This window comes from Aphis gossypii, chromosome 3 (assembly GCF_020184175.1).
Source record: "Aphis gossypii isolate Hap1 chromosome 3, ASM2018417v2, whole genome shotgun sequence".
Classification (NCBI taxonomy): Eukaryota; Metazoa; Arthropoda; class Insecta; order Hemiptera; family Aphididae; genus Aphis; species Aphis gossypii.
Genome location: NC_065532.1, coordinates 16,993,724 through 17,021,667, shown reverse-complemented (window position 1 = coordinate 17,021,667; position 27,944 = coordinate 16,993,724). Strand labels below are relative to the sequence as shown.

The following is a 27,944-nucleotide window of genomic DNA, read 5'->3' as shown; positions in this document are numbered from 1 at the left end:
ACAGTAAACTATTTAACTGATAATTTTTCTGAAATATTGACGTATCTAAATTAAAATTTGAATGAGTTTTTTTTTATTTACTTAACTTTGAGTTGTAAGGATAATAGGTCCGTGATAATACGTTTGGACGTAATATGGGGGCTATGGTAATTTGAGAATTGTAATAATTTATAAAAATCTATCAATTTATAAATAATATAAGGCCCAAGTATAATAAATGGAAAAATTACGTCGATTTTATATTTTTGTAATTTACCTGAATTAGGAACATCAAAATATTTTAAAAACAAAATTATCCACTGAGAAATTTATAGGAAAAAGATGTGAGTTTAATAATAAAAGCACAGTTTGTATCGCCGTTCCGCTGCAGGACACTCCTTAAACGGACCGACAAAATCTTAAGAATTTTAAAATATCAAGTCTGTTTAAAAGTTCAAAAAAAAAAAAAAATAACGATATTAATAAATTTGTTATTAAATATAAAAAATAGGGGTAACCGACGATCACTCTGTACCTGCATACAGTGTGTGCGTTCAGCAGCGACGTCGGTCTAGTACAGACTGTAGTGTCATACATATATATGTATAATCTCTTATGCGCAGTCCATATAATGTATATTATAAATACGTATAATGATTTTGAGATTCACGACACCACTTAACACACACACACACACACGCTCTTACATACTTATATATACAAGTATATAAACGCGAAAAAAATAACGAGTGGTCTAATTAAGCGCGTCTAAAAGACGGTTTTAATTAACAATCGCGATGGGGTGCGCGTACCTATATATTATATAGGTACTGTGTATTTCGTTCGTCACGCCATTAAGAGCGCGTACCCGCAGTGATAATATACAGTGAGTTTCGTAATTAGCCCGGTTTATTATAATGTGTGTTTGAAATAAAAATAAACCGTACCTATATTTATACGTACGAACCGCAGCATCATCGTCATCATCATCATCATCATATCGTGTTGTTATCTGTATATACGACTGTCGTCGAGCGGCTGATCTCTGCAGCATACTATACGTATATCAACGATATCTCTGCGGAATAAAAAACAAAAAAAAAACAAACGCATAAAATTAACCCCGACAAGTATCTCGCACGTGCATTCAGTACTTACTGTGTGTGTGTGTGTGTGGTGTGTGTGTGTGTGTGTGTGTGTGTGTGTGTGTTGAGGTACAAAGGCGGCAGCGCCCTCGTGACTATTAAAACAAGTCTGCGCGCCTACACAAGTTCGCCGCGGACAAACCTTAAATGGTGGTCAACCAAGTCGCGAGATATTATGTGTGTGTGTTTGTGATTTTGCTCGTTTTGTATATTATATAAAGTGTGTGCAGGTGTGTACCAAGGACGAACGCTCACGACAAGACGTACGGACGAAGACGGCGGCGGCATCTTCTGTACGATTATTAATCAATATGAGAGTATATAATATGTACATATAATAATATTATGCGATATAGGACGACGTATGGGTAGTCGTTATTAACGACGACGTTCCGTGATGAGTTTTTTATTCGGAATTTTTTATCGAGAGGAATAGCGCGCTGAGGCTGATGTGATAATAATAAATGCATTATGACACGCGGAATTGAGTAATCCGTCGCGTGCAATATTACATATTAAAAGTATATATATATATTCGCACATGGTATAAGCACAGAACAGATTAAATGGTATAAGGTACATCGCACTGTGTGTGTGTTTTATACCGCGCGTGTACAGTGTGCGTATTGTTAAAGATTTGTGTGTATACTTACAATTTACATATTAAATACTTATAGGTACTACGCGCATGTTGGCAGATTAGCTAACGGCCGACACGATTTCGTCTATATGACCGAAACACGCAAAAATCATCATCGTATTTATTTTTGTTTAATCGTGCTTTATCGGTATCTAGGTCCTTGACCTCGAAGTCCTGGTATACGACGTACAGTACCACCCATATTATATATATATATATATATGTGTGTATTATGTTATGTATTACAACAAAAAATCTGGTCTTACAACAGCAGCCTCATCAATTCAATACGCCCTCATGTGCATTGTGGTCCGAAGATACAGTTATGGTATTTTTTTCTAACCACGGGTGACTGTTGCTCAACAAAGAGACTTAAACGTATTCAAAATAACGAAACTTTCAAAAACGTAAAACGAATAATATAACGTCTCTTTGATCACACTATGATGTATACGCGTACACTGTATTATTTTTCACTGTTTGAATCGACTGCGTATATCGCATAAGAGCCATACAAACGTTTAAATAAAATATAATATAACCATTATTTTTTTAACGTCAAATTAAAATCGTAATTTATTTATTATATTATATTATGTAGGTACGACATGTTCAAGATTAACGAACAACGTATATTATTATCACCGTGTTTATATTTTTTTGTACGTATTTAATTATAATTTTGTTTTGTTTTTTTTTACAGCGTATTAATTATGGACAAAATCTCGTGGAAGAAGAGTTCGTACCATCCGTTACTGCGACATGCAAAGCTGGGTACATGACGATTAAAGTCACCACCAACCAGCCTTTTGTTGGTTAGTTGATGTTGTTATTATTATTATTTTTTTTTTATTTACCTATTCAATTATAATTACTCTGTTGCATGCTATACGACCGTTTTAATAAGCCAATTACACGATAATTAAGGGCACGAGTTACTGTACTCGATTGTAATGTAAATTATTTTATCTTTAACAAAACATATGGTAGGTATGCAGACAAATACGTTATTTAAAAAAAAAAAAACATAGTGTCAAATTAAAATGTCCTATGTATGTCACCAAAACAAATAAAAATGCATTTATTAAATGAATATATTATCTACTTCATATTTGAAAACAATTTAGTCGTACATTTATAATAGAATACCTGTGTATGAGGATAAAATGCATTTCCGAGTCGAAATGTCATAAAAACGGTTTATGTCTGTTCGTGTGTATTCGATAATTTTAAATGATTAAAAAATTGATTTGATAAAAACATTAAAAACCATTAGGTGCTGTAAAAATATATGGTTTCCTTAAACGTAGTTTAAAAACAGTATAAAATAACAACTAATAATACTACATGTATACGGCGATTAAACTGCTTGTACTAATATACTTTACAATCTAACATAAGGTAACATTTTAAGAATGTTTTTTTTTTTTTTACTTAGCTTGCTACCTTCGAATCCCACGTCCTCTATTATGAACAACTGGCCATAAAATATATTTAAACATGGCATAGAATGCGGTGCGCACACCTTTAGTCTTTACAATCGGACATACGATATTGCAGGATTACGAAACCGATCGGTCGGTTAAATATTATAATATTTTTATTGAGTACAAACTAAAACTACATGTTTACTAAGTTTTGACCAAAGGCCGTCACCGTAAACCTTCTATTTAGTATTTTGTCAATAGTGAATAGAACTTAACAATGTGATATTATAGTATGTTGTCTTTTAAAAATAATGTCTTTTTAAATCCCTGACGAGGCCACAATATTATTGTTGTATTTTTCCGGCGACCTCAGTAAAAATAAAGAATGATTTTCAAAATATTTCTATCTATAAAAATGTATATAATAATACGCTTGTACAATATAAATACAGAACAAACGAATATACGATCAGTGATATATTTTGACTATAAAAGTAGAATAAATAATTCGAATTTCATAATTATTTAAAATCTGTGTACCTTGTATCAAATATTTAAGTGTAGGTGTATACGTAGGTAAGTAGCTACATAAACCATTTTAGTCAGATGATATTGTATTATATAACACGCTGTTGACAATATCACATAATACATTTAATGTTACTTAGTACATTTTATTATGTATATTATTACGTTTAAAAAACTTAGATTAATTTTGTGTCTTATACAGTGTGTAAGACATTTTAAATATTATATACATATTATATATTTCTATACGATCAAAAAGACCTAACGGTGTTAACGTCATGTCTATATCGCAAAATCGTTTATTAAACGTTCACTGTAAACGGTGTGTCGTTTTATCTCTGATTTCAAAATATAAATTAATAGAACTCTACGTGGTGAACGAATCCAAAGCGAAACGTATATATTAAACGCATTTACACCGGAATGCCAACACCCAAGCTCGGTTATAATATTTGACCCGTACTTTTTAATACTTATGTAATACAATATATGTATCATAATAAAATCATTAGCTATACACAATAATATTATACATAAACAGAAAATTATAACACTGTGTAGTATAAATTGTATATAATTATTGAACTGGATGAAAGGTGTGAACCAATAATCAATACTTTTATTGTTTTTTAATACCTATAATTCTATAGTAAGTTAGTAGGTAGGTATTCAACATCAAATTTCACCAAGGACTTTTTTCACGCCTTTTTCGTGGGATCTAAATATTATAATATAATCTTTGTATAATTTCCGCATTCAATCGCATTGTTTTTAAAATAAATAACTACCTACTTTAAAATCTAAACCAGGTATCATTTTCTCTTTATTAAATTAATTTTTATGAACAAAAAGAAGGTATTATTAATCTCTCCTTATATAGTTTTTTTTATTTTTAAATCTATTTTTTATCGTTTGGCAATCTTTTTCTATCATTTTGATTTACTTTCAATATAATTATAGCAGCTAGCTATTATAATATACTCCTTAGTCATAACTGATATTTGAAATATATTTATATGTATTAAAATTTAATGCGTATTAATTGTGTCACACTATAGTCGCTTGGTTTTTAATTTTTGAAAAACAAATTCAACCATCCATTTGTATGTCATTTTATGTGTTTGTATGACAGGTCTTAGCAAATTTTTTTAGTTATATTATATAAGTATAATGTCTAGGTACACGTATAAACTATTATGTATTTAAAGCTAACCATTTAAAAAATTAAAATACAGTTAGCACTTTATTTTACTTTTTAAACTTTTTAAACTTATAAAGTTATAAACAATTCAAATGTAAACCATTGATATCAAAGTTTAAATAAAAATGAACATTTTAAATTTAATTGATTATTAGAATATACCTATTGTATAGGCAATAGGCACACTAAAATAAAATAAAAAAGTATAATTAAGACCTCAACAAAGAGCAATAATACTGTTTGATATTTATTTCTAATTAGTAAATTAAAATTACGTATTATGTAAGTATATTGTACCTATTGTGTCTGTATTAGCAATTGAAGTTTAGTATCCTATATTATACCATTAATTTGTATGACTATAGTACAACAGAGTACGAATATTGTGTATGGAACTATATGTTAAATTGTAGAATTTAGACGTTATTTTGATAAAAAGACAGAAATCGCCTTTCAAACAAACCGAACTTATATCTGAGCCATATTTATAGTGTTAGGCGTCTAATTTACATGGGCGGTTGATATTCCTATAAGATTGAATATCATTACGTAATACGTACATATATTAACATGACCTATCTGCAATAAGAGAATTTTACTAAAGAAAAATTTTAAATCTCTTTGCAATTATCGTCGGTATTAACAATGAAAAACTTATCCCCCCTCAAAAAAAAAATAAAAAATCATTCATACAAAATAAAATAAATACAATTTTATCCTCCAAAAATAAATAGAATCCAAATAATTGGAGATTCTCAGATACGTAGTGATGTTGTTTATTTGTTTACGTTCTCAGTTCATGTATATAACGATATAACAGTATTGTAAAACATGAAATAATTAATATTAAAATAACTACACTTACCCATACTCCATATCGGTGAATTAGTGAAGAACAGTGTTCGAATTCCGATCGTACCCATTAACGCATCGTAAACGTCACGGTAAATCGAAATAATTATTTTATAAAATATAAAACCGTTTTTTTTCTCCACAGGTGCCGTGCACGCCAGAGATTATCGTTCCCCAAGTTGTCTGAGTTACGGTAACGGCACCAAGCTCACCACGCTCGGCATCAATCTGCTGGCCACCCAAGGATCGACCGATTACTGTGGAATATTCATTAATAACGTAAGTAGATCAATATAATTACATTATATTTTACCCACTGTTTATATGAATCTTTGATTGCAATGGGCGTATCTACAAAAAATGTTAAAAACAATATATTAATAAAGTACACATATAAAATTAGTAGATGAAAATTGTAGGTTATCAAGTTTTTTTCACAAATTTTCAGTAATTGTTTATTATTAATTATTATGTTTTAAACGCTTGAGAAAAAAAAAACGTTTGTTTGAACAAACATATATTATATCACTTAACCTATTTAATATTATACTCTCGAATATAAACTGTGTATTTAAATAGTGAAAAGTAAGTTGTTATAACGATTACGTACACATATAGTAAGATGAACATCCGCAGTGGTAAACTATGAATAAACAATTTGACACGAAAATACTATTATACTGGTCTTAAAATTTGTTTTGGCACTGGATGTATTTAGTAACTTTTTTAGGATATGCCTACCTAAATGTGTGTTTATATTTTGAAATTTGGCAGAATATATTTCTCTAAAGTTAGTAATTGAATAACTAATATTTTCACTCAATAAAAACAGAATATAATAATGTTACGTTTAAAACAAAATAGTTTTTATATCTACTTAATAAATCACTTTTACTTTTAACGATTTAAATAATGTATTCGACTTCAATATTATTCTATATACAATACGCATATTTCTGTTTGTAGCCATAAAACAAGAATGACTCTAACTATTAATTTTAATAAATACCATGCAGTCCGCTGGCCAATACTAGCTACAGCCCACCGAGAAAAGTCCAGATATCCCGCCGTCATAGTCCGCCACTGGCTACGACTGGCTTATACGACCATATTTTAATATACGTATATAAATAAAAACATATCTGTGCCTATTTCGTCTGTAACATTAAATCATTCACATCTACCGTGTGTACACAAACCAACTTTAATCGCGAGTTTATTACAGCTAGGTTATGCAATTATAAATTTATAATAAATGTTTTTTTATTTGATTAGGTATTTACCTTTTATATTCTCAAAAACTACCGAACCGTTTTAAATAAAACTAATAAAAGTTATATCAATAAATTCCTTAGGACCAAAAACGCGTAGGTAGGTAGCTTATTTTTTCGATCTTTATAGGTTGCTATATGTGGCTAATATTTATTGCTTTTTTTTTTTTTAAATTATAATTAGTAGAAACATGACACATAAAAATTAAAAAAAAATATTAACTCTATTACATGGAAATTATTTATAGATAGAACAAGTCTTTGAACGAAACATCGTTGTAGAAACAAACGACGTATTTTCGAGTAGGTACCTATATAATAAAACACGGAAATTACAAATACTAAACGCGTATGAAGTAATTGAAGGTACAATTTACTTATGTAAATAATATTGTTTAACGTGTCATCATAAAAAATTAGTCAGTTTAAATAGGTGGAACAATTTCTTTCAAAACTGAACTGTATATACGCTGCACACACGGGCGAAGTCGGGTTATTCAACTAATAAGTTATGATAAGTTATGACAATATCGACGAAAATATATAATATAACATAGGTACCTAATATAATACATTTTACGTTTTCGTCGAGAACTCGATATCAGTCGTATAATGCGTAGGTACACCGGCACGGTTATGATTACATATACGTATATAGGTACGCGTCTTGCGCATCCCAACGATTTGTACCGTTCGTCGTCCGAATACCTTCCACGTTGGTCACTACACTCGATTTTGTTTTGTTATGATAAACAATAATAATTGTAATACGATGGCAGAGGCAGCTGACGAGTATATTATATAGCTGATATGACTATCGTCCGCGTACGACATATAATATCATTTATATTTTATTATTGTGTACCGGGGCATTGTGCGCCCATACCGTATATTATATTATATTGTATTTTACGGACCTGGGAAAAATTTTGCACCCGATTTCACGGTAAGCTCTATAGGTACGCGTTTCGAATAGACGGCGTAAACGGCTTCTATTAACGGCGGGTGGGTGCGCGTTTTTTAGCGGCATGCGTTACGATTGTGTTATACGTATGCGAACGACGTGTAATGATATCACGTCGTCGTAAAAATGTTCCTCGGAAAAGCGGTATATAATAAGTACGGACAGACGTCATCCGTCAACGACATCATCGCATGATATACGAATAATATCATGACGTGTGTGTAACCGTGTAAGGCGTAATATTACGTATATTATTATGCACCGCGTATAGTGTATAGAATTTTAAACGCGTGTGTGTACAGTATTTTGTACTTAACAGTCGCGGTGTAATAGTATTGTGTTTTGAGTCGTAATATAATATAGGTATGGCCAAGTTATTTCCGAGCAGTCATATTTTTCGTAAATTTCCGTTTATGACGTTTTTAACTAGTATCTACCGGTTGTTATTTTTTTAATACAACAGGTCTTAAGCGTTTATTGGAAGTTTAGTTGAACGGATAAGTTAGATAACCTATATAGGCGTCTTTTATAGCTTATAGATAGTGTCATCGATGTGCCAGTCTACGAATCGACTTCTGGTTTTTATCCGTTGATGTATTAAAGGCGCATGTTAAGTTTAAACTTTTAAAGGCACGTGTGGTTAGACTTGATTGGTTTACGGATTTTTTTTTGGTTTTTTAATTTTAAAACAAATTATAGATATGAGTGATTTTAAGTTGTAATGAAATGGATAATCATTCTAAACCAAATCCAAACGTACAATATGCTTTGTTGTGCATTACAGTTAGATGTAAACAACTACACGGATAAATTATTTCAGCTATAATTTATGACGAAAAAAAAATATAATACCTATAAATGTATTAAAATGTAACCATTTAACTTATTATTAGTTATGTGTTTCCATAAAAAATAAACTGATATTAAACGCCAGTAAAAAAATATATGTTATTAAATCGAATTAAAAAATTTCGCATCATAGTTTAGACCTATATCGTCTTCAAATGGTAGTAGAAGGGGAAATTCACCTTCATACATTTATAAGCTTTCAAAAAATGTTCTTAATATTTTATCGTAAATGTTTCTAAAATGATACGATTTCTGATTAAGTATTACTATACTACTATATTCATTAATCATTCATGTACAAATTTATTAAGAATAATGATTAATGTAGTACTTAATTAGAAATCATTTCATTTTAAAAACATTTATTATAAAATATTAAGAACATTTTTTGAAAGCTTAAATTTATGGAGATGAATTTCCTCCTCTACCATCATTTGAAGATGCCATCGGCCTAAACTATGATACGAAATTCTTGAATTCGATTTAATAATATATATATTTTTACTGGCGTTTAATACCAGTATTTCTATGGAATAACATTATAACAGGTTTTTGACATTTTGATTACAAAGAATAAAGCATTCTGTCGTTGTCATTTCAATTGTTGTGTCTTCTTTAATGTTAATTCTATGAGCATGACCAAATACTGGAGAATATATATTATATACAGAATACAGATATTAGAATACTAGACACTTGATAGTATCGTATACATTAATATAAAATATAAATACCTATTCAGTCGTTCGTGAAAATAACATTACTTAGTCATTTCCAATTCCGGTTGTACCTATATTGACAGTTACACTAATAACTTTAGGTAATAAGTACACTTTTTGTTAAAATTGAAATACATTTTACGTACTTATAGATTGCCCTCATTTAACATTGAATAAAAAAAACACTAATATATTTGGTATCTACATTATGTATTTTACCATTATATTAGGTACCGCCTGTATAAATACATACTAGGTAGTATTTTGTTAAAAAAAAAATAGTGTTATAATATCTAAACATTTTAAACATAATTCGTGTATTTTTATTTTACTTATTGTACAGTAGAATAACAAATTTTTTATAAGCAATCGAAAAAGGGGTTCTATAAGCTGTTTGGCCCCTGACAAAAAAAAAGAAGAATGTAGCTTAATATATTTTGTTCCTTGAAAATAAGTATAGATATAAAAGAATTTCATATTGATTATAGAAAAAAATCTTATAATAATCATGGTATGATAACTATATTATATTAGATATATGTATATTGTATATAGATAAATTTGAATAATAATAAAAATAATAAGAATGAAATTTAAAATAGCCTTGTACCTTGTTTAATGTTTGATGCTTCCATACTTTTCTTCCGTGTTTCTCGTAAGTATCTATTCATTCTTTTGCCATTTTATAATATGTTTTAAATTTTTTCTTGATGACTACTGGAATTTTTGTTACTGAGTCATAAGTTATCTAGGGTCAAAAATCACACATTGTAAACAAATAATTTTATAACAATGCTCATTATCTAAACTAGTATAGGTAGTAGGTGTGGTGTGTACTAAGTATCTATCTATAATTAAGTACTTATACTTGTTTTTAACTTTAAAAATTCTCAGTTTCTCAGAGTTGGATACATCTAAAATTAACTGTATATATACTATCTAAAGGTATATTTATAACATTAATAATGACTTAAACTTTTATGCATTACCTACCTAATTTATATGATGTAAAAGAAAGATGTGTTCGATTAAAATATTATTATTATCTTTTAAAATCAACATATTTTGTCTTTGGCAGGTATATCTATCAATTACTTTATTACATGTATTATGTAGTTTAAAACTTATATCATCACTTCAGGGCACAATTATATTCAATTATAAAATATACCTTTGAACGTAGTTTGTATAATATATTTAAAAACAATTAATTTCCATACTATATATGCTCGTTTTTAATAGTTTAATTTGAATATAAATAGGATTTAGGAAGCTGCAGACGTGGAATAATAAATCTTTAGCTAAATTGTATTAAAATTGTTCCGAACAAAATGGATATGTTGATTTTAATTTTTAACATTGGCTTATTACCATTAAACAACTATTTATTATTATCATGTATAATATATTCCTAAATATCTTTATATTTATGTTTTTCATACGTATACAGATTGTAGAATAGGTTCCTACAGTGGAAAATATGGATATCAACAGAAACTATTTAATGCGTTTAAATTTATAGATAGTAAATACTTATATTACCTTAATCTAAATTGGAACATTTTAATTAAGTATATTATTATAATTATTTTCAGTTTTTTTTTCAATGGTATTCATATATCAAACTCAATTTTAGGTTTTTGTATTTCATTGGGCCCTTTTTTATACCACATGCATGTAATATTGTAATATACATCATATAATTATCTTATGCTAGTGTTTTCATTTGTACTTTTACTAACTCGCAATTGATTTACTTGTTAGTAATTGCACTTTAAAAAAAAAATATTATTTCATAATAATGTGATGGATAGGCACATTTTATTAAGGGGATGTAATACAAAATATTGATTTGACAAACAACCAATGTCTCTATAATTTATAGATATATCTATAGAAAACCAATGAACAGTGGATAAATAAACTCAGTCGTTAACATATATTATTTATCTATACAAAGTAAATAAATAATATTATGTGTGTCTATTTGGTGAAAATTGTGTAAATAAAATAATAGTGTTGGTTACGGTAGAGCAGTTGACCACAGCGAAGTCAGCACACCGAAGCCATCGAGCAAACGGGGAAAGTGCAACGGTAGGGACAGATGATCCGTGGAGGTGACGAAAAAATTATTCATTACGCGAGCATGTCTAAATAAACGATTGAAACATTATATACATAAACATTTTTCTTTCGTATTTGAATGACCAATCGTTTTACTTTTTCTCTTGTGGACAGTTGTTACAGTTACGTAATAAACAAAATCGAGTTGATCCATGTGACGGATTCCTTAATGAAATATATGCCCATAAAAAAAATTTGACACTAAAATAAATTATGGTATAAATTTTAACACAAATCCATGCACACATAAAAATGTTAATCTTTTTAGCATGGGTAAACGAGGGTATTATTTTCTTATTATATTCTATAAATAAAAGTTTATTATTTTTAAATCAAAATTTATTGTATTCACTAAACTAAAAACTAGAATCTATGTGGTAATAAAATAAAAATAGTTTATTTTATAATATTACTATACCTACATATTCTAATTTAATCATATTTTATGTATAATACATAGGTAGATAGGTTACCTACTCATAATATAAAACTAATTAAACTAATTTAAGTATAAAAATATGATAAAAAAATAATAATTCGTGTAATATATTACACATTACCTGATCGTGCACGACATTGCCTGTGACAAATTAAAATCTCGTCGATTTACTCAATCTGAAACTCCATTAAATGTAAAATAAACAAATGTTATTTAACACAGTAATTTAAGAGGTTTTGATAACATTTAGAATATAGGTCTAAAACCATATTAAATTATTATAACTATTTTGTAATTATTAGTACAGAGTATATTGGCAATATAGCAACCTATAAAAAAATGTTCGTTTTTAGGGAGCCAACAATTCTCTTTTGAATTTTGATTTCAGGCAATTAAAATTTTACTAAAAGTATATCAATAATTTGTTTCATCCAACTATAAGCTCCTAAGTCATAACCCAAAATTAGAATATCAATCACATAAAAACGAGTTTATAATATTATGAGAAATGGGAGTAATATTTAAATGTATTATACAAATTATGTAATTAAATATAGTAGGTATATAGTTTTTCATTAGGTACATAATATAAAAAAAATTAACAATTAAGTTATCACACCATAATCATAATGTATGTATAGTATATATTAGTTTATTTGATTTAACAGAAAACTGAAGAAAGATCAGTACCGATCGCTATAAGAATACACAGAACTCTAGAACTTGCAGACGATAAGTATTACGTCATCACATGTGGCAAATCAGGATTCAAGAATTCCAAGTAAATAATGTCTATAGGCTTGAACTTGCCGATAAAATTCTACAAATGTTAAAAAAAAAAAAAAAAATTCAACAAGATTAAAACATTACATTATTTTTCAGAAACGAAACGTCGTTGGTATCATTAAAATTCCTCGAGAACGGGAAAAGAATTCAGGAAGTTGTTTACAGCCATCCTTACACACTAAGGGCTGAGATATCAAGACACGATGGTAAAATAAAATAATACTTTAATAATATTAAAACTTTAAGTAACTTATTATAAACGAATTGCTATGAGTAAATTTATTAATTATTCATGCTATAAGTCTGGTCCCATATACATTTTTGAGGAAGTTTTCTTGTTTATCTCTAAAGCCCATATATTATAGAGTTATTACTTATTACTTATTACACTACGTACTTATGATAAAATCATATTACCATAATATACTTAAATTATAAGTTATAATGTATTATAATATAAACTTATTAGTTAAAACAATACTTTTATTTTTGTAGCTTTTTTTGGTAAGTAACTATACTAAGTTTTATTTTCATATCTTAATTACTTACTAAAGAGGTTTTCTGAAAATCGATTTATACACACTGTTCAAGTCAACTAAAATACAAATATATATTAAATTTCACTGTATAGTAACAGTTATTAGTATATTTTAATATTTTATGTACCTATCTAAACACATAAATATTATCGATTCCTTTATCAATCGTATTCGACTTTTTTAACACTGTGAAAGTTTTTATATAACAAATTATACGCTTCAATAATAGTAATTTGAATTCAATATTTAATTTCAATTTGTGGTTTATTAAACAATAAGTACACATATAATTTATTAATATTTCAAAATTGTGCATAATTATTCAATGGAGTGGAACAACCGTTGGATATAATATTGTTAAAACAAAAAAAAAAAAAAAAAAATTAAAAACCTATTTACCGAAACCTATGTATAAATCGTATATTTACTTATGTAAATAATATACGAAAATATGAGAAATTAAACATAAATACTTTTTTTTTTCATGTTCCAAACAACACAGGCGCCTATGGAATACGCGTTAAGAACTGTTTTGCGTTCAACAAGAGGAACAACAGCGTCAACCTCATCAATGAACTCGGGTAAGTGAACCCTGACGATACTGCACATAGTTGGTTACAAAAGATCTCCCGCTGTACTGCCGTGTAGCACAATTATGTGGTTTTTCTAGTTACAACTTCCAAAGACTCTGAAATTAGTGGTTTAAACCGTGATTGTTTTTTAACTCGCATACGTCTGCTCGAGCGTTTCTAAGAAGATGGCGTTCGATGGGATTTTCTTTTATACTTATGGCTATTATTTTGTTTTGTCAATAACCGCAATGGCCCGACAGAGCGGTGCAATATTATAGGTTTCTTCTCAAAACAGACGGTCTCGTGTACAACTACAGTCGACAATTAAATGGTTAATGGCAGATGTGATATATCAAACCGGAAATATTTTCGAGTCGTATAAAACCCATTAGTTTTTATTTAATAATATATAGTTAGCAGCAGCCGATTTTCGTCGGACTTACAGTAGTCGATTTGACCATTGTACTCTTGCGACAATATGACGTACCTATGTAATATAAAAAGCGTGTTGAGAACGCGTCTGCAGAATTTCCCACCGCTTCCCATCGTCTTAGAAACTTTGTCGCTTCGGATACGTATTTTCTATTTTCCCATATATTACACGTACGGATACCTACGGAATATATAATATATCGGACGAAAAAATATCACGAATTAATTATTTATAAATTTTTTTAAACGCTACATAGGTATACCTACGTGTGCAATAATGTCATATAATTGTGTATGGGTACTGATATAATTATTATCATTGCGTATATGTGCAGTTGTCCGTCCAACTCTAAGGTCATCACGCCGTTCAAGTACGATCCAAAGTCGGGGTACGCGGACGCGGCGCTGTCTTCCATGTTCCGGTTTCCGGACAGCCCGGAACTGTATTTCCAGTGCGACATCGAGGTGTGTCGGGGCGCGTGTCCGGAACCCGATTGCGACGGCGTGTCCGCGGTGCAGTTGCAGCAGCTGCAGCAGCAGCAGATCAGGTACGAGTTCGCCGTCGACTCGCCCGCGGAAAACGGCACGTTGACCGCCAGCACGACGGTGTTCGTGCTCGAGCCCGGCGAGACGGCCCGCAGCCTGACCCTGTGCGACGACCCGGCCGACGGTGGCATCCGACCGCCGTGGCTGTTGTACCTGTGCATAGCTTTCGGGCTCATGTTCCTCATCATGCTCGTCATCAACGTGTTCCTGTGCTCGGCGATGACTTGCTCGTGCGCCCGCACCGACATCATCGAAAAGGAGCCGAGCATCATCGAAGACTACGACCCGTACCGTAGCTGGCACGGTTCGCAGTACGGATCTAGGTAAGCAAAACCGAATACAAAAAAAAAAAATAAATAAATCAAGTCAATACATTCAGGGCCGGAGTTAGCGCTGAGCGGGCTACAGCCCACGATTTTTCTAATATTTTAATGAGTAAAAAAATATGTTTTTTCGTGTTTGTGTACAAGGGACTCCCCACAACGCATCCCGCCAAATCCCTAAATCCGCCCATGAGTACATTATATTATTATAATATTATATTGTATACGATTTCGTCTCGTGAATCGTCAAGCATGCTCACTCCCATTTTTGTTAATTTAATTACGATTTTTGGTAGAATTATTAAATATGGGTATAAAAAGACCATATAGTATATGTGCTAAAATTTTCGATATCTTGTGATGATAAGAATTTCTGTTAATCAAACGAAATTCCACCTCCCCCATTTTAATATTGATTCTTAATCGAGAAAGAAAATTATCGGCTAAATAGCTTGATTAAATACAGTAAAATATAATTAATAACATGATAAAAAAAATAATAATAATAATGAGTAGGTATTTGCGATTATTAGCAATCGCTGATTTTTAAATTTTAACTAAAAAAAAAAATTGTAATGTATCATTTTTTATCATTATTCATTATGATTACTTTTTTTAATTTAGGTATTCATTAAATGGCAAGCCAGGATACGTATCAGGCGGCTCTACGATGAATTCAACTAGATCCATGTCGACAAATAGCGATCATTATGCGATAGTACATTCGCGACCAGGTAGTCGGTATTCGGGCACTGCCAAACACCAGCCACACATGAGAGGACCCCCATCCAATATTGGATCACATTATTCTGGAAAATAATAAACTTCTAAAATATATTAAACTATTATTTAGTTAAAATATCATTTATTTCGAAAAGGTAAATTGATTTTTCCTGTTTTTGAAAATAAGATATATTTATACTAGAGTGTACATAATATATAGGTACTAGTACACGCATTATGCAGCAGTTGTACTTAATTTTAATGAGAATTATATTTTATAATCTCTCAAAAACTTAGTTGCCATTGTATTTTTCAATCTTCAATAATTATTATAAGTTTATTAATATATATATATATACCTATAATATATATATTATAATTTAACGTGTATAATAATTTTAATTATTAATAGTTACTATATAAGCCTGTATTACGCGTGTAATAAATTAACTTCCTATTATTGATTTTTATAAAGAGTAATAATGTCTAACTACATAATATAATAGAATATATTACTACAAATCAAGTAATTATTTAAACTTGATTCACTTGTGCGAAAAACCAAGTAATGTCAATTATTGCCATCACATCACTGAATTATTTTTGTTATGGTATATATATATACATTTAAAATTTTATATGCAATATGTGTTACGTATGTTAATTATAATTTATAACAATATGATTTATAAAAATTAGTTACCTCTGTTGTCTTCAGTTTTTTAAACAAATGTGTAAATATATAATAAATGCATTCAGTAAAATATTATAAATGTTTTTTTTTTTTAATATTATGTGTTCTGTATTATAGATAGATACCTACTTACTTTTACTTGCAGGTTACAATAATTAAAATATATTACAAAATACATTACTGTAATAAGAACTCTGATGTATGATGTATCTATTATTAGTTTTATTTAACTTTCTATAATAACTCTTAATGACTATTATTGACGTCTATAAACGTCTTGTCTACTGGACAACGCAACCGGCAACTTATTGCTATGTCGACATTACCAATCTAATATAATACCGACATGACATTATCGGTATTAAGCATTTATTTTGCTGAAACAAATTTATTAAGACTTGGACTTGAAATTAAAAACGTAAGACGAAGTGCGTAAATATAGCTCATTAAAAAAGACGCACTGGTAATTAGCCTGGACTTAGCCACTAAGTCAGTTTCAAAACTGTTAGAGCAACGGTTTCCAAAGTGGTTTATATCGACCCCCTGGGGTCGATTTTTCCTTGCAAGGGGCCCGTGTTAACGAAAAAAAAATTGAAGCGCATGAGATACAAATAAGGGGGTTTACGAGTAATTAAATCAAAAATGTGTTTATCATAATTTTTACAAAAAAAAAAAACTAGTGTTTGACAATTAAAATCGATAAACAACATTTAATATCGAAGCATCACTCACCCTTCCCATTAAAATTATGATTTTTTTTTTATGTTTTTAGATTTAATTTACATTTCCTTTCATTTAAATAGTTAAAAATGTACAGGAAATATTGTCATGATTAAAATAAAAAGTAAATTTACTCACAACTTATTTTTTTTTTAATTTATATTAATAACAAATTATGATGAAACATGTAACTTTTTGACTGTATGGATGGTTTTGGTTGATAATTAAAAATAAATAAAACGAGTTTCAATCGTTTATAAATTGAATAAATTTATAAATAGATAAAAAAAAAACTAAGTATTTTGAAAATTATACCATATTATATAAAATGGTAATATAAATACCTACTTGGTGACAAGTTTCTGTGGCTATTCTTTTTTGATTTATAATTAAATAGTGAAATAGATTTGGTCAAACTAGTTTGTGTAATAAAAATTTTTGTTTTTTCTTAATGTTCTGAAAAAAATTTAAAACATTGTAAAAAATAATTCATTGTAGGTATTGGTTATTTAAATAATATACATAAGTTTACAAATTTTTAATGTTGTGTGTATTGATGTTTAATTACCATGTACACATTGTTTTATACAGTCTTCATTGTCTTTTTATGTGTGTTAGAATAGGTATACATTCGTTTTTACAGTAAATAGAATATAGTAAGTCTTAATGAGATTGCTGGGTTTTCACAATGATTTTATAATAAATATAAACTAGAGTATAATAAAATACAATATTATAGTTATGCATTAAATGGTACTCAATATTAGTTTTTCTAATACATTTTTTAAAAATGTTTGTATAGATTTCTTAATTAGGTACATTATAAATTTATAAACAATTATTATAACTTAAAATCAATAAACAAACAAATAAATATTAAATAGTGCTATAACTTATAAGTAGGTAACACATTTTAATTAATAACATGATAATAACACAAAAAAATTAAAAATTAAATACGTTTAAGGTAATAAATATAAAATCCAATTGCATGTTTGTTTGGATAAAAAAAATTAATATCAACAATAATAAATAAAAAATTAATAAAAGTAACTTTAAAAAGTATCTTTGTGTTTATTTCAAAACTTCATTTGTTTGAATTGGCAAGTGTTTAGGCTGAAAATTTATAAACTAAATTATAATTATATAATTTATACTTGATAAAGGTAAATATCACATATTTATTTTGTATTGAATATAGTTATTAATTTAATAACATTTTATCACGTTGACTGCCATGCAATTGCCAACACAGTATAAAAGTATTTTTATGAATGCTAACGGTCGCATCACATTATTATCTATTTATATATACCATATGATCATAGACTATTATAACTACATAATTTATTTGTAAATATAGATATTTTCCATGATGTTGGACTAATAATAGATATTTTTTGGATGATCGAATAGAAGAAACCGGTTTGGATTAAATGATATATTAATAGTTTAAAAAAAAATAATATTATATCTTCTTAAAAATGTATCAAATATTACTATATTTAGTGATTTTTTTTTTATTAAATAACACTCATTATTTCAAAATCTATTAAAGCTTTAGAAAAAGAAACTTTTACTTAATTTTTAGCTGAAATAAAATAGAATTTTTTTAGTTATTTTTAGTTTCTTACTTTTTTAAATGACAACATACATTTTTTACTTTTATATTCTAAAGCAGAACATTTTTTTGATTATTTTGATACTTAAAAATTAATATTTGGACAAGTAGTTCATGAGTTATAAATATTTTAAGTTTAGGTAAGCGAAGTACCAACATTTTGAGAAGTACTCTCAAAACCTTAACATACTTAAACTTAAAATATTTATAACTGATAAACTACTCGTTCAAATTTCAATTTCTGTCTTAAAATATGAAATTAAACATGTATCTTTAAAAAAGTAAAGGAAATATAGCGATTTAAAATATTTAGAAAATGATCTTTTATTTTGGCTAGAAATTATGTAAAAAACCTGTTTTAAAAAAGTTAATAGATTTTGAAATAATGAGTTTTGTTAAATAAATTAATTGCCCTGTATAATAATAATAATAAAAACATTTTATATATTATTAATATTATATAATTCACTTTAAAATGACATCAAAAATAGAACATGGCTGTGTAGAAAAAACATACATGCAACTGCTGGCAGTCAATATGTTAAAAAGTAATAACATTACTCACCATAATGTATATTTGTGTTTGTAAAGATCTAACTAGAACATCATTTAAAATGTGTTTGAAATCATTAGGTTCAGAAGTACAGCCAATGTGCATTTTTGGTAATGTTGACACACCAACAACAAGAGGATAGAGATTAAAGTGCAACTTGTAAGTGCTTTCAGGCAAAACCGTGACGTTCAACTAAAATTGTATACAATTATGGATGATTCTGATATTATATTACATATATATATATATATTTTATACACATACGTCTTTGTGCCCAGCCATCATAAATGCTTCATTCGCTTCCATTGAAACATCTAATGTAAGTAGTGATTCAGAGTTATTATGTAAAAAGTACACAACACTCATTGGTGTATGTAACCATCCATGAGCTGGCAATTTCATGTCCACCTAAAAATAAAATTAATCCATTAATTTCTTCAATACTAAAATAATATAATTTAAAATAACTGACCAGAAATGATGATTTTTCAACTATAATTTTAGGTAACTCTATACTTGAATATCCATTCTTACATTCATTTCCTACATTAGCCCTGAAACATAAAAAAAAGCAAAAAAATGAGAATTTTAAAGCCTGTAAACAAATTTACCTATTAGTTATTTATAATACTTATTATTATTACCTTTTCCAATTTATAGTGAAACAACCTAAAATATTTTCATTAAACTCGGAGGGTGTTACGCATAATACTTCTGAAGCACATTCATCAGATTCTAAAAGTACTCCATTTAGTACTGATTGGTAACCACCAGCCGAAATATTAACATGTTTAGCCTGAAAATGAAAATTTTCTAGATTATAAACATGAAATAATTTTTTTTTTTCATAAGATTTACCAATTGAAAAGATGTATTTTCTATAAGTATTGGCCATGGTGAAAGACATTTTATGTTTGGCATCACTATTAATGATTCACCTACATAGACCTTGGATACAGGTTCAAATTTGGAAGACATGTAAGTAACTGATACATCAAATACAATGTTCACATCTATAATGATTTCAACATCTTTTACGCAAGCAATTTTTGTTCTGTTGTTATCTTCTATTGAATAGCTTATCTGAAATAATAATCATAATATAGTATAGTTAAGTAAAATATTGTTATTTAATTAACTGAAAATAATTAGTAAGTGTCTTAAAAGTTTAATTAAAATATGATGGGTTAAAAATATAAAGTAAAAATAATTTTAAACTTATTAAACAGAATATCATTAATCATTTGAATAATTTTCTTTTTAAATTATTATCTTTTAGTTGATTAATATAGAAATGAAATATAATAATGGCTATAATGGTACATTCACAACTTATTGAATCATTCTTCATATTAAATTTAGAGGTAACATTACGTTAGTAACATACATGTTGAATAATATATTTAATTCAACATAAAATGGCAAAATTTTTTAATCTGGATAGATAATTGTTATCAATTAAACTTAACTATAAGTATTTAACCAAAGAAATCCTTTATAAGTGGACATCTATTTCATGAAAGGCTCCATGTAGCAAAATGATAATCATCCAGATATGTGAATTGCTCATTTAATAAACCATTAAAAAATATATACATAACAACAATATATGTAATATTTTTACATTTTTCCTATTTTTTAAGTAAAATAATGACAATGATTAATAGTATTAAGCCGCAACTAGATAAATTTATTCTAAAGGTATGGGTCTAGGTTTAATGTATATTATTATTAAAATGTAAAATGTGTATAGCATTATCATTATGGTATTATATATTATAAAAATATATTTACACAAAATAATGATTTATGATAACTATTACTAATATATTCATAAAATATTTTTAAATAACCAAATTAAATAATTTTCTACAAGACATTTTTGTATTCATGATAAAAAAAAATGATACTTTAGTATAATTGAGATACCAACAAACATTAAAAATGATGCAGTAACAAATAAAATTTAAAACAAGTGAAATGCCACATATTTTATTGATTAAGCTTAATTAACTAAACCAAACCTTTAAACATCAATATATACTGGGTATACTTATACATTGAACACAATTTACAGATTTTCTAATAAATCAAACTTTTTTAAAGTTTCTCTAATTTAAATATTTTTAATTAAAATTACTTTTTTAGTTTTTATCATATCATTTGTTTTATAAATGGTTACAATAGGTGCCATGAAAAAGTAAAAAATGTATACTGACCATAAGTTGAAAGTAACGAGTGTCTAAACTTGAAAATCTAACATAGAAAGATTGAGTTTTTTGGTCTCCAACAAGCATGCTGTCTAATTTAAAATCAACTGGTAATGATAATATATTTTTATCTGGATCTTCACATACTTCAGCTGTAAATTGTTGATAAATGATATATGTAAAAAAAAATTATACGGTTTTTATGGAATACTTACTTGAGTGTTCTATTTTTTCATTATTGTTGCGATTGAGTGAGAAATTTAAACAGACATCACTAACAGGTCGATCTTCTAAATTAGTCAAACACACAGACACTTTATACCATTCTAATAACAGTGCTGGATTTTGGTGTTTGATTTCCATGCCAAGTCTTGAACTTCTCGGTTTTAGAGTAGCTGATGTAATCTGTTTGATCCGTTCAAATTCATCATCAGAAGTCTTAGACAAACTTAAATAATCACAAGAATGGTTAAAATATTTAAAATAGATATGAATGATAAATTAATATTAGTGATATTACAAACTGTAAGTTTGATCTCTGAGCTTGGTTCAGTATGAAAACTCAAACTTAAAATTGCAAATATCTGAATAGAATGAAACCATTAAAATCTAAAATTTGTTCTAAATTTGATAAAGAACTATAAAAAAATTAAATTAAATTAATTGATAGAGTGAATATAAAATTTTTCATCATTGAATGGTTTAACTATATATTTTAAAAGTTTGATTTATCATCAAAAATGAATGTTTGTAATATCACAATTATTTTAATAATAACATAATACCTGAAGTTATTCATTTCTCTTTCAAAACTTTTAGTTTTCTTTATTGAACTATAAAATTTTAAAACTATTGGGAAATCAGGTTCACTTCCCAATTGGAGCTTAATAGAATTAACCTAGAAAAAAAAACTTTTATGTAATAGTTTATATTAAAAATAGCTCAAAAATCAATAGTTTAATAATAGCTATGTGTAGATCATTTTTTCTGATTAAAAAAAAAGATGAAAAAATAAAAAATGAAACCTCGAATGTGTTTGACAGTAATCAATGATGAACTTTCTTGGTAATCAAACTTTCAATAGCCTTTTTTGCACAAATCAGTACTTTAAACTCTTAATTAAAACTAACTAAATTTGTCAGCCTTCACCCAAATAATGTAAATAAAACTGATTCAAATATTGTGCTAAGATACTTACAGTGATTTCTTTTCCAACGTCATTTGGTGAGGGTACAAATTTGCAAGTATATTTATGAGTTTTTGATTCTCCATAGATAAGTCTATTGCTATCTGTGCAGACATCAACATCGTATGTATTATCAATGCAGGTAACACAAGCTATAAGTTTTGAAAATTGAACCAGTATAGGAAAATTAGCCCTGAAGTAAAAATTGGTCTAAATTAAATTTTAGTTTTATAGATATTAGATTATTCTTATGTTGATTAAGTACTTTATAAAGATTTCAATTTCAATTCCATCACACGAAACATCTTTTAAAATAACTTTGGTATCAACTGTGGAATTTGTAACTGACATATCAATTTCCAAAACAGATTTTGATTGCATAGAGTCACATTTTTGCCACTCTTCCATGGATATATTTTTCTCATATTCATTAAGTGTTTTTTCAGGTTCTGGAATTTTTCTCTAAAAACATGTTTTGTTTGAATACGTGTTACTATTTTAAGTTTCTAAAATTATTTACTGTAGTATTATATTTACTTGTATTATTGAACCAATATTGTTTAAGGCTTTTTGAAGATCAACATTTTTGTAATATTTCAGGGCTTCTAGATTTAGTTCTACATAATTCTGAACACTTGCTGTTAAATATGCACATTTAAGACATTTGTTTACTAGTTCATGAGCAATTGCTTCCCAGCCTTCATCTCGGTAATCCCATAACATGTGACTCCATAAACTATTTGTATAAAATGGTAATTATTTAATATACATTATTCTGTTATTAGATTAAATCGATATGAGTACTTACGTAAGAGCTTTGCTGTAATCCTTTGCGTTGTAATATTCATCAGCCATCTGCACAGCTAAAATTAAATGATAAAAAAAACATTTATATGAAAATAATTTAACAAACGGAAAAAAAATACCTAACAGATTTCTCATTCTAGGACAATTGTAATGTTTGAATTGTTTCATTGCATTTCCTAAGAAGCTGATGATTGCTTTCTAAAAAATAATAATATATAATTTTTGATACATAAAAGATAAATGGTATTTTATTATTTAGTTGTCTTAATTACATACTGAATGATCAACTTTGGTGTTTTCATAAAATTTTAGAGCTTGGACACCATCTGCTTCGATAGTATCAAAATCTAAATTGTTGAGAGTTTTTATTAGTCGCCATGGTCTTTGACCATAAAATTCTATATTATTCCATTGGCTTAATGGATCACTAGATGGGTAGACATTTGCATCCTAGTTGACAAAAAAACCATTTTATTATTATTATTTTTTTTAATTTACTATTTAGTATTATGTACAATTCATAAAATGTTTATTTTCAAATAAATAATATATATTGTATAGTTTAATAAATAGTAAATTAAAATTAAGCTTTTAATAGCTTATTATTATAAAAAATAAGGCATCTGTCTATAGTATTGATATTATGAATTATTAATTAATAGTTATAAACAATGCTATTGACCAAATTTTACGTTTTTATAAAAAAGTGATGTTTGATTCAAATGTGAAACAATATAGGAAAATATGTTATAGTCATAATACCTGACAAATATCATAGGCACTAATTTTCTCTTTTTTGCATAATCTGCAGCTTCTTTGAAGAAAAATCCTGGATTTAATGCTTGAGTAGCAGTAGAACTTTCAGCTGTTGTTTCATCAAATAATGAAGCAAACATTGAAAATCTAAAAAAAAATTGTTTTTAATCTCGATTGGAGAGTGTATATGAAAACTTACTGTTTTGACAACCAAGAATAGTGTTCAAACATCAGTTCTGGAGGTCCGATCATTGATTTAAATACATTTACATGGGAATTAAACTGAGTCAATGCATCTCGAGCTCTTTTCATTGAAAACAACAATCTGCTTATTTTGTATATAATGTATGCAGCGACAACTTTCACTTCATAGATGTTTGTGTCAAAAGTGCGTATTTCTAATAAAGACATATAACACTGATGATAGTGCCTATATGCAAACATTCGACATGATAAATTAAAATATTATAAATTTAAAATATAATAGCATACTAACTTGTGAGCATTATGATGATCTTGTCTAAGTTCATTATAAAATGCAATTTTGAATGAGTATCGAACAATTAAATATTGATGACTGGTTTTGCTTAAATTTTCTAATTTTGACTTAACTGATCTGATTTGTTGTTGGTAATAATTCTGCGCCAAATCATAGAATGCATTTTCCAACCTAAGTTTTAAATTTAATAAATAATAATTTATTTATACAAGAGTATTAAAGTTATGTTACCTTATAGCATAGCCATGGATATTGTCTACTACTGGAAGTATAAATAAAGCTTTAGGATTTAAAGTACAAGCTTCACACAGTGATGCAGCTCTTTCAGTAGTAATAGTGTCATCAACTGCAGGCATTAGTTTTTGAATCAAAACTACAACAATTCTTGATTTTCTTCCTTCCAGAGACAACCTATGAATTTCAAGTAAATATAATATACAACAAGGGTAATCAATAGAAAAATAACAGATTTTTGAAATGTTTGACAATTTTAGTATGGGTTAAATTGGTTTTTCTTTATTGATAAGTTGTAAACTCTTATATTAGGAGAAACATAAATATCACTACTAGTTTACTGAAAATCATAAATTATCAATCAGAAAACTAAAATTTTAATAATATAAAATTAAACAACAACCTAATTGATTGTACTCTGGATGAACATTCGCTGATTTTTTCATTCCACGATTCGTCATCCCAATCACAGTCGTAAAAAATTACTACTACAGCAGGATCGTAACGAATATGTTTTTCAAGCCAATTTCTTTTGAGTATACCTTTTGGAATATAAGGCATAACCCGCTAAAAAAAACATTAATTATGTGGTAAGTTGCGTGGAAGTAGACGTAACATACAACGGTTAGGTTAGATTGGTTTTATTCAGATGGGGTAGTAACAGTGAATTATTAATTATATATTATATACCTTTTCGCTTAAATTAGGAAACTTGTATTCAGACGTGAGGTGAAAGAAATTTAAAACAGCTCGGCTATCACGGCCTACAGGGCTGTGGAAAGCATCCCAAATTGTCCTATGGATGGTATTGTTCACTGTATCCAGGCCGGCAATTGCGATCAGCGGGCTGGGCGAACAGCACAGTTCGGCTGGGAAGTCGAACTCCTTGTAATCCACCATGTCGAGTCGATTGTACGGAATGTGCAATAAAATTATAAAACTGTCTAAGAAATTAAAACAAAAATCTTTTGGAATTATGGATCACAAATAATGTACATAATACCTATTGCTTCAATACTTACTATTAATTATTATACAATTTATAATAGGTAATGAATAATAATATGATTGACACGGTATCACAATGACACAATATCACAATTCGTTATCATCTATGCGATATAAATGATAGGTATTATCAACTATGAATATTTACAATCACGGTTCCAATCTTCTAAGACCGTGGTTCCAATGGTTCCATATTCTAAAGCGCTGTGTTTACAGCAAGATTTAAGATAGTAGTTAAATAAATAAATAAATAAATAATAAATAATGAATCGTGGTTTACAATTAAAAGCACAGGACACGGACTAAAATAGTTTATAAATAGCCAATATTAAAAAATAGTTATCAAAGTACAAAAGTTTAGCTGTACATTTTTTTTTAAATTTAAATGGATTAATTATTAAAGTACACTCTGTTTTATTGAAATACGTTTAGAAACTGATAATTTAAAACGCTTATAGAGTGAGATTTTCTAACTTTTTCGAATTAATTTACAAAATTATTTTATTATTTTATTATTAGGTAAACTGTTATTTCGATACGAAAACTATAGGACAGGTAATCATTTAATTATTGCTGCTATTGCAGCAAGCTATAGTAAAACTAAATACGTAGGTAAAGTGTTTAAATACATAAAATTCGTTTCTGTGATACAGTTATTTATTATTACAGTGTCATGGTTACGAAGAATTCTTCGAATAAAGAATAACATATTCTGCTCTAAAAGTATTAAACATTCATAAACCTACCTACCGTAAAAGCGTATATTGACGTATATTATACCTACTATACATAATCAATCACGAAAATTATTATTATGTCTGATGTCAAAATCCAACCATCGTCTTCTGAGGCCAGCTCAATGCCTAACATTGCAGTGATGTCTGGTGCGAATGATGATGTATTGGAAATACAGTCATTGACTTCTGCATCGATGCAGCTAACTTCCGATGGACCGGAAGTGGCGAGGGACGAATTTGCCGGTCCGCCGAAGAGATTATGGTGTTCAATGCCAAATATTTATATGGAGTTTGACTCAAACAATACGACTGAATCTGAATGCATTTCGATGATGCAAGCTTTGAAAAACGCTGAAAATGGATCAATAAAACCGACATTAGATGATCCGATAACCGACCTTAATACTGTCGCTGATGAGCTCACGGCAGTGATATCTGGTGCGAATGAAGTATTGGAGATACAATTATCGACTTCTGCACCGATGCAGAAAATTTCCGGGGGACCGGTGGTACTGGATATAGCGAGAGAAGAATTCGCCAGTCTGCCGAAAAAATCGTGGTATTCGATGCCGAACATTCATTTGGAAATACAATTCTCAACTTCTGCACCGATGCAGAAAATTTCCGGGGGACCGGTGGTACTGGATATGGCGAGAGAAGAATTCGCCAGTCTGCCGAAAAAATCGTGGTATTCGATGCCGAACATTCATTTGGAGTTCGACGCAAACAATACGACTAAATCTAAATGCATTCCGATGATGCAAGCTTTGAAAAACGCTGAAAATGGATCAGTAAAACCGACCCTAGATGATTCGATAACCGACCTCAGTAAGGTCGCTGATGATGAGTTCACGGCAACC

The 27,944-nt window shown here is 28.3% G+C and overlaps 2 protein-coding genes and 2 long non-coding RNA genes across 5 annotated transcripts in view; 1 reads left to right on the top strand and 3 right to left on the bottom strand.

The window, feature by feature from the left end:
• LOC114126416 (uncharacterized) overlaps window positions 1-16,818 on the top strand; it is a 29,978-nt gene extending 13,160 nt beyond the window's left edge. The window contains exons 2-8 of the mRNA XM_050202787.1: window positions 2,468-2,579; window positions 5,918-6,051; window positions 12,807-12,919; window positions 13,021-13,130; window positions 13,966-14,044; window positions 14,803-15,336; window positions 15,961-16,818. Coding sequence (XP_050058744.1) covers window positions 2,468-2,579; window positions 5,918-6,051; window positions 12,807-12,919; window positions 13,021-13,130; window positions 13,966-14,044; window positions 14,803-15,336; window positions 15,961-16,156 — 1,278 coding nt within the window. The 3' untranslated portion in view covers window positions 16,157-16,818. The remainder of the gene's footprint in view (window positions 1-2,467; window positions 2,580-5,917; window positions 6,052-12,806; window positions 12,920-13,020; window positions 13,131-13,965; window positions 14,045-14,802; window positions 15,337-15,960) is intronic.
• Window positions 847-5,911, bottom strand: LOC126550730 (uncharacterized). The gene is made up of 2 exons (XR_007604775.1): window positions 5,786-5,911; window positions 847-1,057 (listed from the first exon to the last, which is right to left on the bottom strand). It is a non-coding gene; the product is annotated as an uncharacterized LOC126550730 (long non-coding RNA).
• Window positions 6,086-12,349, bottom strand: LOC126550732 (uncharacterized). 2 transcript variants are annotated; one of them, XR_007604778.1, is made up of 3 exons: window positions 12,260-12,349; window positions 10,186-10,323; window positions 6,086-6,123 (listed from the first exon to the last, which is right to left on the bottom strand). It is a non-coding gene; the product is annotated as an uncharacterized LOC126550732 (long non-coding RNA). The 2 variants fall into 2 exon arrangements; XR_007604777.1 differs by lacking the exon at window positions 12,260-12,349 and adding an exon at window positions 11,603-11,690.
• A 1,182-nt stretch (window positions 16,819-18,000) lies between the features above and the next one.
• On the bottom strand, window positions 18,001-26,367 carry LOC114126411 (trafficking protein particle complex subunit 11). The gene is given in 22 exon segments (XM_050202786.1): window positions 18,001-18,589; window positions 19,660-19,839; window positions 19,912-20,055; window positions 20,120-20,201; window positions 20,292-20,443; window positions 20,506-20,730; window positions 21,867-22,009; window positions 22,073-22,305; window positions 22,643-22,755; window positions 23,056-23,236; window positions 23,309-23,505; window positions 23,581-23,779; window positions 23,852-23,906; window positions 23,970-24,048; window positions 24,127-24,300; window positions 24,613-24,635; window positions 24,638-24,753; window positions 24,806-25,036; window positions 25,103-25,276; window positions 25,337-25,516; window positions 25,743-25,906; window positions 26,030-26,367. Coding segments are annotated over 22 exon segments (3,297 nt in total). The 5' UTR covers window positions 26,240-26,367; the 3' UTR covers window positions 18,001-18,547.
• Window positions 26,368-27,944: the final 1,577 nt, after the last annotated feature.